Source organism: Macaca fascicularis, chromosome 2 (assembly GCF_037993035.2).
Source record: "Macaca fascicularis isolate 582-1 chromosome 2, T2T-MFA8v1.1".
Classification (NCBI taxonomy): domain Eukaryota; kingdom Metazoa; phylum Chordata; class Mammalia; order Primates; family Cercopithecidae; genus Macaca; species Macaca fascicularis.
This window is the reverse complement of record NC_088376.1, coordinates 181,709,963-181,722,974: the sequence shown is the minus strand read 5'-3', so window position 1 is coordinate 181,722,974 and position 13,012 is coordinate 181,709,963. Positions and strand designations below refer to the sequence as shown.

The following is a 13,012-nucleotide window of genomic DNA, read 5'->3' as shown; positions in this document are numbered from 1 at the left end:
ACCAAAATTATTGGAGATATTTTAAAAAACGGCTTAAATGAAGCAATATCAAAGATTAATAAAGTAGTATTTGATTCAATTTCTTGCAGCAATCACATCAAATAATGTTATTTTTGAAGAGCATATACTACAGACATGGAAAGATAAAAACAAATGCAGATTTTTAAATACCTGTTAACGATGGAAAGTCTCCTATCAGGACAAATATCAAAATACCCAGAGAAATCTTCCCAAAAAGAGGAAACATAATCATTTGGGCCAAAACCAAAGGAATGAGGAGAGGACAAAATCCTTAACTGAGCGTCCAAATCCTTGAAACTTCCAATAACAACGAGTTATAGGAAAGACCTAACATTTAAAAGTCTATGTTTGAGAATGAACAACCACTTCAAAACCATTATAAATTAGCGTAAAGAAAAATGGTTGTCCTTTCAAAGTAGCTCTCACTTCTTTTCTGAAATAACCAGCATGCTATAAAAGCTGGTGAGATAAGCTAATTAGAACAGATGGAGAGAGACAATTTCTTTATTCTAATCTAGCTAAGCTCTTTACTAACACTCTCCTTGCCTTTAACAAGCAGTCCACTAAGAATAATGTGTTTCACATACAATTCACTGATTTTTCCACCTTTTCTGAATCTATCAGTTGAACCTGATAGATTCACATTTTCTGGGTTTTCCTAGGGACTAACATGTATAAGCATAAAATGTCCAGACTGACTATACCTACCTACTTCAATACAGAGCTACATACAAATTTAGTTTTTGTATTGAAACTACTCTCTTGCAAATTTCCTTCCTTGATAGAAAAATCACTTACTTTGTCTCCTTCCTTTCCTATAAAATGGAATAGAAATAGTAAACTCATGGTAGAGCTAATGTGAGGATTAAACTAATTAACTAATTTGATCTTCACATTTCTTAGAATAGTGCCCAGAACATACTAAGCACTTAATATAAATGATAGCTGTGTGATAACTTTGTTGTTTACTTTGCCATTAAATGTGAGACCCAGTATGTTTATCTATATGAGGAACTCTTAACCAAGAAAAGATTTTCTCTGCAGATGAAATTCTCTATATTAGAACAGTTTTTTAAATCAAATAAACCTAGTAGAAAGCAATTCATCAGAATATCTGTGGAAGCTAGGATTTACTATCAAATAGCAATGAGATTATATTTTATTTCATGTTATCTCTGGGAAAAATCCTCTAAAAAAAAAAAAGCATATTGTAAAGATCTAAACCACATTTCTCTTGAGAATCCTTGACTAATTGTGTTAGCTAAATCACCCTCAATGTTATTTTATGCTTTAGGAAAAGCTCAAGTATATTTTTTCAATACAGCCTCAAATAAACCACATTTTCAGCCTTTATAAAAGCTAACAAACCTAAATGACCATTAAATACATGTGCATAGTTGCATTTGCAAAATACTGGTAAGTTTATAAGAAACTTATTTGCCAAATTTATTGTATGGTAGGAGAAAAAAAGCCAAAAATTTTATTAGCTAAGTCAAAGTTTAATCTTAAGAAAAGCTTCATAAGGACAATTCAGAACAAGGGACAACTCTTAGGTAACAAATATTAGTTGGAAATTATTCTTTTTGATGGCCTTGACCAAAAAGTTAAAAAAAACTGAGAATCATAGTAATCTAGAAAGATTCCTGTATTTAGACTGAGAAAACCTGGGCTCAAATCCTGGTTTTATCACTTACTATTTGATTTTGGTAAATAACCTAAGCTCTTCGAGCCGGTTTACTCACCAAAGAAATTACATGTGATAATCTCTACCTGTATCACAGGGTCATTGTCAAGAATTAAGAGATATGAAAGTTCTCTGTAAACTTTGTATTTGTATTACTAGTAAACTTTGTAAACAGTAATTGTTTTGTATTACAAGTGTTCACAAAGTCCAAAGATGTTTCAAGCTTTGAAATTCTATTTTATTCAAGCTCCAAAATAAATTTTCCATTAACTTATATTTCAAATAATTTACATAAAAACTTCTAAAACATGTATTATATTATGTCCTATAAAATATAGTTGGTATAATTGTACTTCAAAAAAAGAAGTATAAGAAATTAGATGGGTTCATTTGTTTCGAAATATAATCACCATTTTACAAATTCATTTTGTAAAATGAATTTGTATTGTATACATTTATTTGTAACTTTGAACTGCATCATTCTTAGAATAACTGTATCTATGATACAAAGCAGGTGATGCCTGCTATAAGTTTGTGTCATAGGAATCCGAAAGCAAGAGTAACTCCAACTAGAAAAAGAAAGGGGGTGGGGGCAAAGCAGGGGGTGGGTATTTCAGCTGCACCTTGAATGGCCTACTTGGCATTTCAGTGGGCAAAAGTGAGGATTGTTAGTGGGAAGAACTAAGAGTTAGGAAAGAAATCCCTGGTAGTGATCAGTAAGGTGGAAAAGTACACTGTTTTATAAAGAAAATAGGAAGATATTTGCTAGAGCAGGATAAGAGCATACAGCAAATAGATTGGGAATGAAGGCTGAAAAGTTGAGATTGATTATGGAATACCTTCAAAGTTTTAGCAAGAATTTTGGATTTTTTTCCTACAGATGAAACAGATTGTCTCTCTAATGTTTACTCAAAAAATATATTTGTTGAGCTTTTATTTAAGGACATTCTTTTTAGGAAATATTTCAAAATCTCATAGGATGGTCCTTGAACCTTTTATGCTTCAAGAAATCATAAGCATATGAGAAACTAAACATAAAACTCTGTGCTTTAGAGACAACAAATACAGATTCCTTCATCTAAACTTAATTACAAATCAGTCAAGGGTCATTACTGACTCAACAAAATTTTCTGAGTGTTTACTATATGCTACTAAGACACTTAATGCCAGAAATGGAAAAATGCTTCCAGTCTGAGGAGCTTACAGTCTAAGGAGAAAAACGTGTATACAAGTAATATAAAACAGTAATTAGAGAAGTATATACGAATTGCTACAGGGGAGCAGGAGGGGGAATGAATTATTGTTTGAGTAGGTGTAGGGGTGGTAACACTTAAGTTCAATTTTGAAAAAATAAAGTTCACAAGAAGTGGTGAAAAGGTATGGAGGTACAATGTCACAACCCCCACTCCACACAAGCATCTGTAGTCTTGGGTTCAAAGTGACATTCACACTCATGGGACAACAGTCCAAAACGTGGCTCCAGGCTTACTTTGTAGAGAAACACGGCACAGGAAACAGTGTTATAATAACAATTTCAAGTAAAGTACATCTTCATCTGGAGTCTTTATAGAAGCCCTGACTCTGATTTTTCCAGCCCCCAAGAACGATGCACGAAGCTGTAACAGAAGAGACTATCTGGGTGGGAGCAGGCCACAGAAGCAGACAGAAGCCTCATACACACAGAACTGTGCCTCTTAACAACGCATGGGCTAAGTTTCCAAATTTCCACAGAGACAAGCTTAGTTACAAGAGACTGCAGAGGGAAGTACCCTAAATGCATGAACGAATACTTTTATACAACTGCAAAAGTAGAGGACAATGGAAAGATGAGAATAGGATATAGGCTGGAACAAGATTAAGGATGGGTTCTATATGCCAAGTCTAAACCTATTTTTCCTCTTGGCATAAAATAAGTTGATTTCAAAAGGTATTAAACTTTTTAAAAGTCCTAATTAGGTGATTGGATATGATTTAAATAACTTTTTTTTTTTTTGAAACGGAGTCTCGCTCTGTCGCCCAGGGATCTCCTCATTCTTTTGGGGTGCAGTGGCACGATATTGGCTTACCGCAAGCTCCACCTCCCGCGTTCACGCCATTCTCCTGCCTCAGCCTCTCTGGTAGCTGAGACTACAGGCGCCCGCCACCACGCCTGGCTAATTTTTTCTTTTTTTTTTTTTTTTTTTTTTTGGTAACATCCTAGGAGCTGTGAATTTAAAATAATATTATCTTCTCGAGGAAGGCTTGCTTTGTTCACTAACAGCTCTCTGTCTCTCTACCGCCTCACTAACACACACACACACACACACACACACCCCCTCTAGGCTGAGCTCCCTCCTGCATTCCCAAAGCAACTCTATGGTTGTTCTTACCAGAAAATATTTAAAATGTTCACATGTCCATAAATGACTCAGGAACAAAAGCTATCATTCACTTTTTGTGCCTAGCAAAATGCCTGCTAGTAGTAGATGTTAAAATACTTTCCCTGAACTGAAATGACACTCAAACTATATGCTTATTAAACTATGAGGAAAAATTAATATAAGCATCAATTTCACGATATACACAGAGCAGCATACAACTGGAAATTTATTTCTAACAGTAACTCATGTTTCTTGAGGAAAAAAATTACACCTCAATTTAATGAATTGGAAATATGTTTAATATAAAACACTGATATCCTCAAAACATTATTTGCACATTAATTTAGGAAAACGAATTTTAAACAATCTTCAAAACATGATAAAGGACAGTGGTATCTTTGAAAAACATACAAACAAAAACATTAAGAAATCACAAGATGACTTATAGACTTGCTTTCCCAAAATTAGATGTACAAAACAATAGTCACCTTTAAAAGTACCCCCCAACACACACAAATTGGGAATGAAATATGTAATTATAGCCATCTTTATATGAAATATCCAAAAGACAAATATCTTTAATAATACAAAGATAGCGACAAAATCAAAAGCTAAGAATACTGAGGCTTAAGTGACAACCTCAATTCATATGATTTTGAAATAAAATGTTCAGACTTTCTAGCTTTATCTTAAATTGCCTTTGCTTCACTGCTTTACATAGTTATAATGTAAATCTAAGAGATGCTTAAAACAGATTAAAATAATATTGTTAAAAAACATTTTTCTTATCTGAGAAAATACAATATAATCATATCTCCCTCAAAATACTCCTGATAACATTAGAAAGTTCTGAAGTGCTTAATCATACACAATGCCACCATTATCACATGAATTCAGAACTGTTACCTGAATATTTAATAAAAAATTAAGTTCCATGAGGATCATAGGTCTCTAAAAGCTACAATTTAAAAATATAAAAGCAGTAAGAGCAATCTGGCTTTGCAAATGAATACTGGGTAAATTGAGCTATAAAATTATATATTTAATTCTAACCATTAATAAATAGGACTGAGGGTTTTCTTTGTTAAAGTTATGAGGACATCAATTTTATCTTCTATATTACAGAAACTATACATAAATTCCGTGATAATGTAAGAGTGAATATTTATATAGCAGTACCTCAAGTTGAGCTACATGGATAATTTTTAAAAAACTATTTTGCACAGGTAAAATTTTTTGTTTCAGATTTTACCCTGAACAAATGAACTAAATTATAGGATGCTCACATATGACATCAAAAGAAATGAAAAAAAAAGAGAGCAGAGTAATCGCATTTAGCAATTGAGAATAATAAGCTGCACTTTAAAAGAGCGAATTTTTATAATCTTCCTAACATTAAGAATGTCTTTTTGTTACATACAGAAGGGATGCCATAAATGGCATTTTCTGAAGCCTTGATACTAAATTCTTTTTTAAAAAATACACAGTATTCATACTGCATGCTTGAGCTGCAAAGAATAGAATTACAATATGATGTGACTTGCCAACAAATTTGACAAGCACTGGGGCTGGCACCAGGGAGGCTTTCACTCCCCTCAACACCCAGTCATGTGGAAGTACATACAGATCATGTAAGTTTTATTATCTACAAAACATTTCCATATTACATATGCTATTGCATAATCCAAGCATATTTACTCAGAAAAATATGAAATATTTATAAAATTTTAATTTATATCTAATAAGTTTATCTGTATCACCCCCATTCCCACTCCATTTATAAGATCCCAACAATTCTAATAATATATCCTATGTATTTTAAATAATGTTCCAATGACTTATTATAAAACTACTGCAAGTTATTTTCTTCTCTGTGAGCTGGCTAACACAAATGCTAGTAAGAGGCTTTCCAGTAATCTTAGAGAACATCTGTGTCATGTTTGTACAGATTAACTAGCTACTGCTGCCCTTCTGTTGCTGTAAATGAAGTTTCAAGATGAGCTCTCGAATATCTTCCCGTTTGGTCTTTATTACATGACGAGGAAACCATTTCTCCAAATGAATTGGAAGTTCAAAATTAACAATAGGATCCTAATGAGAGGAAAAAAAGAGTGCAATCACTTTAGCAGCATAATTTCAAATTTGTTTTAACTTCATTTTTATAAGAAATGACAAATTGCTAACTTTTTTAAAATAACAATTATATTAAGATATAATTCACATAATACAATTCACCAATAGCATACAATTGAGCATTTTTAGTATATTCACAGTGTAACCACTTCCACAATCAATTTTAGAACATTTTTACCAAATTGCTAACTTCTAAATATCAAAATTAAATACTCTGTTCTGCTACAATGTATGTTTAAGTGAATGAGCACAAACAGAATTGGTAAATAAAGAATGATTCAGAATGAAGTTGGTTTTATCACAACTTTTCCCAACATGTTAAGATTTTGAAATATTAAAGAGAAAGCCTTAGTAGTTAATGAAAAATCTCAGATTAAAAATGGAAAATCCTGCCAAGTGCCTTCTTTCGGTGTAAGAAATAGCTGACTTATGGCTTCAAGAATCACTACTGTTTCAATGATGTTAAGCTTAACCAGGAAATCGCAAATTGCAACCCCACAGGACGTTTCCCCGAGTGTTTAAAAAAAAAAAAATTCTGAAAAGGGCTATCCTTAGCATATGTTTATAAACTTGATAAAATTATTAGAAGCCAGAGGTAAGAAGGACTTACATCTTGAAGAAGGAATTAAGAGCCCAGGGCGTATGGCTGAAAGGATGGACTGATTGTGAGTCCAGGAGCAAATGCTAGTGGAGAATTACTGTGCCAATATTTTTATTAGAAGTAATATTATTTTTATTAGGGCTTACTTACAAAGTCCCATAGGTTTTGAGCAATCTGCCTTAAGCCCATGTTTTAAATCTAAGCTATCTTATATTAGTGCACCAAATTTACAAAACACGAGGCTTAGATTTTTGAGGTTTTTCCCAGGAATCTTACATGGTGCTTCATCCTGTATTAGATGTACATTCTATTGACTGGGCTATATAAAGTAGAATTACATAACAAACAAACTCGGAATACATTATGTAATAAGGCAATCTGGATATTCGAAACACAAAATCAAATCTATTTGGAAAGGCTATGAGAGGGCCAGAACCTGACACCCGATGATGAAGTTCTAGTGTAGAATAAAAAAGGGAGAAAAAAACCCAACATAATAGATATTTAATGATTTCCAAAATGTGTACTGTATTTTACTATATATTATCCTTCCTCTCTCATATTAAAGACATCAAAAAGTTGTAGCTGCATATTATAACTCTCATGCTTTCTAAGTACCGTTAAGCATCCTCCAAGCCGACTTCTGGTCAAAGACATCCTGCTACTAGACCCATCTTCGTAAATAATAGTGGTAATGACTGAAGTAATGAGCTGACAGTTCAAAAAGCAAAGAGTGATTCCTTGCTATTTAAAATTTCATTTTTAATACTGCTACAGTTCCTACAAAGTCTCTGTGAACTAGAAAATAACACCTATGTTTGTCATTGTACTTCTCCAGCTATAGTTTTCTGAGCTTCTTGAATAAACAGATCTTTTCATTTTAGAAAGTTTCATTGAAAATACTGTCTCTGCCGTATTCTCTTTCTCTCCAATCTTGCTGGGACTCCAGTAACATGTAAATTATACCTTTCAAACAGTAAATTATACTGTTTCATATTTGTCTCTTAAGCTCTGTTCTCTTCTTTACATTCTTTTTTCTCTCTGGGCTATTGCTGGATACTTTATTGTCCTTTAATTTCACTAATCCTATCTTCTACTGTATCTAGTCCTCTATTAAACTTGTCCAATAAGTTCTTAATTTCAGATATGTCATTACACATCTTCAGCTCTAGAACATCTATTTGATTTTTTCTTTTTTTTTGTATACTCCATGTCTTCATCCATTTTGTTTCATCTTTGGCTTTATCTTCTCTAACATATTAATCAAATCATTTTAAAGTTCTTATCTGCTAATTACAGTATCTGGATCACCTGTGGTTCTATTTCTTTCTCTTTAAAAAAAATCTTGATTACCTGTAACATTTACCTACCTCTTTGCTCGCCCAGTGATATAGTTTGGCTGTGCTCCCACCTAAATCTCATCTTGAATTGTAGTTCCTATAATCCCCACTGTGGTAGGAGGTAACTGAATCATGGGGGCGGTTTCCCCCATGCTATTCTCATGATAGTAAGTTCTCATGAGATCTGATGGTTTTATAAGGGGCTTCCCCCTTTGCTCAGCTCTCATTCTTCTCCTTGCTGCTATCATGTAAAAAAGGACATGTTTGCTTCCCCTTCCACCATGATCGTAAGTTTCCTGAGACCTCCCCAGCCATGCTGAAGTGTGAGTCAATTAAACCTCTTTCCTTTATAAATTACCCGGTCTCAGGTATGTCTTTATTAGCAGCATGAGAACGGACTATTACACTCAGTAACTTATGACTGCATGGTGGTAATCGTGAACTAAAAACTTATTTATAGCTTCACATACCTTGAAGAAGCTTTCCACATATTGCAATAAATATACTCCACAATCACTGCTATTGTCCTGTTTAGGAACTTTAGGGCATAGATCCACCATGTTTGTTTTGCTGAATTGACGATGAGTTTTTAGTTTAACTTCCCACTCTACCTCTAAATACCTGAAATAATCAACAAATAGAGTGACTAAAGCAGAAATCTCTTTATCAGTATGCAACATTTTCACAAAGGCAGAAAAACATTTGTTGCCAGATGTGCTGTCTCAAGCCAAATTTCCAGACTGAATTTTACCAGTGCAACCTACATTTTGAGGCTCTCAAGTGCTACTTTAAAGAAAATATGTAATGTGATTTTCAAACTATAAAGCTAGACTTTTTTCAACAACTCAACTTTCACAACTCAATAAAGGAAACTAGGAAATCATTTTAAAAGTTTCATCGTTAGTTTTTTCCAAGTACTACAGTAAATTACAAAATTACACATACATACACATAATGATACAAATGTGAAAGAGTTCCTACTTTTTTCTAAAGTGGTACTTTTGATAATCAATGCAATGCTTCTTTGTAAAACTATACTTTCTGTTCAATTATGAATACAAATTCTGAATTTACCTTTAATATAATCCTTTAGAAATATTAATATTGAATATTAACAGAATTAAAGATATTACTGATTAAATTTATAAGGCTTATTGAAATAGATAATAAAATATAATTCCTGATATAGTCTTTTCAATAATTCTGAAGGTAACTTCAAAATTACTGAGGATTTAGATGACAGACTGAATGGTAAAACTGTCATTACTTACTCTCGTAAATTCTGAACTGTGTTTTGTACAGAAGCAGCTTTCAAGGAGTCTAGTATAAGAATACATGGCCTATGAAAAGCAAAGAACAAAATCAAGATTTACACACTTGTATACAGAGTATATCTAAATACCTCAAAAAACTGTATTATTTATTACAGCATGTACCTACCTTTTACACATTTTCTTTGGTACTGACATATTCGACTCGGTATTCTGAAATAACATAAATTTTTATGACTGCAATTAAAGCTATTTTGAATAACTTACTATTCAGTTACTCCTTTAAAGTGTTTCAAACTTTGAAATTAAAATGTCAAATAATAGTTATTTTCATCATCAAAAGTGAGCTAACTTTATTTTCCACAAATGTATTGATTTTATTATACTGCTAAAACAGTAGGCTATATATTTTTACATGCAGTCTCAAGTAGTTAAGGAGTTTTAACTTGTCCTAAAAGGCAATCTGGAACTTTAATTACTTCCATTCCAAGTTATTATCTTAAGCAAAGATAAACAAGTTAATTTAATGTGTCTTTACATACATTCGCCAATTTATGAGGTCAGTAGGAACACATTTCTTCCCTTTGAAGCATAAGATGCAGAACCTTAATCTATATTAGGTTAAGATTATCACTTTAACCTTAATCTATAAGGGAAAAGGGATAAGGAATTTTGTTTTGTTGATGTTATTTGTTTTCTTCATAAGTTTGAGAAACCACAGACCAAACTTAAACAGATTTATTTAATGCAGACCTTCTCAGTGCCTTTATTATTCTAATATACACAATGGCTCTCTAAGACAGAAAGAGTATACAAAGTTTACCCAACTTAATTGCCTTGGAATCCTGCTTATCATGAACTGTGTCTCAGAATGAATATCCAAACAAACTCAATTTGAGAAATCTGGCCCTAGAGGCAAGAAGGAATGCTCCTGTTTTGCCACTGTGACAGCAGGAAAGGAAACCTTTCTCCGTAAGAAGTGACACTTCAAAGAGAGAAGAATCAAATCGACGCAATTAAAAATGATAAAGGGGATATCACCACCGACCCCACAGAAATACAAACTACCATCAGAGAATACTATAAACACCTCTATGCAAATAAACTGGAAAATCTAGAAGAAATGGATAATTTCCTGGACACTTACACTCTTCCAAGACTAAACCAGGAAGAAGTTGAATCCCTGAATAGACCAATAGCAGGCTCTGAAATTGAGGCAATAATTAGTAGCCTACCAACCAAAAAAAGTCCAGGACCAGATGGATTCACAGCTGAATTCTACCAGAGGTACAAGGAGGAGTTGGTACCATTCCTTCTGAAACTATTCCAATCAATAGAAAAAGAGGGAATCCTCCCTAACTCATTTTATGAGGCCAACATCATCCTGATACCAAAGCCTGGCAGAGACACAACAAAAAAAGAGAATTTTAGACCAATATCCCTGATGAACATCGATGCAAAAATCCTCAATAAAATACTGGCAAACCGGATTCAGCAACACATCAAAAAGCTTATCCACCATGATCAAGTGGGCTTCATCCCTGGGATGCAAGGCTGGTTCAACATTCGCAAATCAATAAACATAATCCAGCATATAAACAGAACCAAAGACAAGAACCACATGATTATCTCAATAGATGCAGAGAAGGCTTTTGACAAAATTCAACAGCCCTTCATGCTAAAAACGCTCAATAAATTCGGTATTGATGGAACGTACCTCAAAACAATAAGAGCTATTTATGACAAACCCACAGCCAATATCATACTGAATGGGCAAAAACTGGAAAAATTCCCTTTGAAAACTGGCACAAGACAGGGATGCCCTCTCTCACCACTCCTATTCAACATAGTGTTGGAAGTTCTGGCTAGGGCAATTAGGCAAGAGAAAGAAATCAAGGGTATTCAGTAAGGAAAAGAAGAAGTCAAATTGTCCCTGTTTGCAGATGACATGATTGTATATTTAGAAAACCCCATTGTCTCAGCCCAAAATCTCCTTAAGCTGATAAGCAACTTCAGCAAAGTCTCAGGATACAAAAATTAATGTGCAAAAAGCACAAGCATTCTTATACACCAGTAACAGACAAACAGAGAGCCAAATCAGGAATGAACTTCCATTCACAATTGCTTCAAAGAGAATAAAATAACTAGGAATCCAACTGACAAGGGATGTAAAGGACCTCTTCAAGGAGAACTACAAACCACTGCTCAGTGAAATCAAAGAGGACACAAACAAATGGAAGAACATACCATGCTCATGGATAGGAAGAATCAATATCGTGAAAATGGCCATACTGCCCAAGGTAATTTATAGATTCAATGCCATCCCCATCAAGCTACCAATGAGTTTCTTCACAGAATTGGAAAAAACTGCTTTAAAGTTCATATGGAACCAAAAAAGAGCCCGCATCTCCAAGACAATCCTAAGCCAAAAGAACAAAGCTGGAGGCATCACGCTACCTGACTTCAAACTATACTACAAGGCTACAGTAACCAAAACAGCATGGTACTGGTACCAAAACAGAGATATAGACCAATGGAACAGAACAGAGTCCTCAGAAATAATACCACACATCTACAGCCATCTGATCTTTGACAAACCTCAGAGAAACAAGAAATGGGGAAAGGATTCCCTATTTAATAAATGGTGCTGGGAAAATTGGCTAGCCATAAGTAGAAAGCTGAAACTGGATCCTTTCCTTACTCCTTATACGAAAATTAATTCAAGATGGATTAGAGACTTAAATGTTAGACCTAATACCATAAAAATCCTAGAGGAAAACCTAGGTAGTACCATTCAGGACATAGGCATGGGCAAAGACTTCATGTCTAAAACACCAAAAGCAACGGCAGCAAAAGCCAAAATTGACAAATGGGATCTCATTAAACTAAAGAGCTTCTGCACAGCAAAAGAAACTACCATCAGAGTGAACAGGCAACCTACAGAATGAGAGAAAATTTTTGCAATCTACTCATCTGACAAAGGGCTAATATCCAGAACCTACAAAGAACTCAAACAAATTTACAAGAAAAAAACAAACAACCCCATCAAAAAGTGGGCAAAGGATATGAACAGACATTTCTCAAAAGAAGACATTCATACAGCCAACAGACACATGAAAAAATGCTCATCATCACTGGCCATCAGAGAAATGCAAATCAAAACCACCATGAGATACCATCTCACACCACTTAGAATGGCGATCATTAAAAAGTCAGGAAACAACAGGTGCTGGAGAGGATGTGGAGAAATAGGAACACTTTTACACTGTTGGTGGGATTGTAAACTAGTTCAACCATTATGGAAAACAGTATGGCGATTCCTCAAGGATCTAGAACTAGATGTACCATATGACCCAGCCATCCCATTACTGGGTATATACCCAAAGGATTATAAATTATGCTGCTATAAAGACACATGCACATGTATGTTTATTGCGGCACTATTCACAATAGCAAAGACTTGGAATCAACCCAAATGTCCATCAGTGACAGATTGGATTAAGAAAATGTGGCACATATACACCATGGAATACTATGCAGCCATCAAAAAGGATGAGTTTGTGTCCTTTGTAGGGACATGGATGCAGCTGGAAACCATCATT

General features: G+C 34.0%; 2 protein-coding genes across 21 annotated transcripts in view; both read right to left on the bottom strand.

Annotated features, from left to right (window-relative positions):
* IMPG2 (interphotoreceptor matrix proteoglycan 2) overlaps positions 1-456 on the bottom strand; it is a 97,913-nt gene extending 97,457 nt beyond the window's left edge. The window contains exon 1 of the mRNA XM_005548276.5: positions 172-456. Coding sequence (XP_005548333.2) covers positions 172-253 — 82 coding nt within the window. The 5' untranslated portion in view covers positions 254-456. The remainder of the gene's footprint in view (positions 1-171) is intronic.
* A 3,885-nt stretch (positions 457-4,341) lies between these two features.
* SENP7 (SUMO specific peptidase 7) overlaps positions 4,342-13,012 on the bottom strand; it is a 204,277-nt gene continuing 195,606 nt past the window's right edge. For all 20 annotated transcript variants that reach the window (XM_045385386.2, XM_074033557.1, XM_074033559.1 and 17 more), the window contains 4 exons: positions 9,580-9,623; positions 9,411-9,479; positions 8,610-8,760; positions 4,342-6,156 (listed from right to left, as the gene is read on the bottom strand). In XM_045385386.2, the coding sequence (XP_045241321.2) occupies positions 6,019-6,156; positions 8,610-8,760; positions 9,411-9,479; positions 9,580-9,623 (402 nt within the window). In that variant the 3' untranslated portion in view covers positions 4,342-6,018. The remainder of the gene's footprint in view (positions 6,157-8,609; positions 8,761-9,410; positions 9,480-9,579; positions 9,624-13,012) is intronic.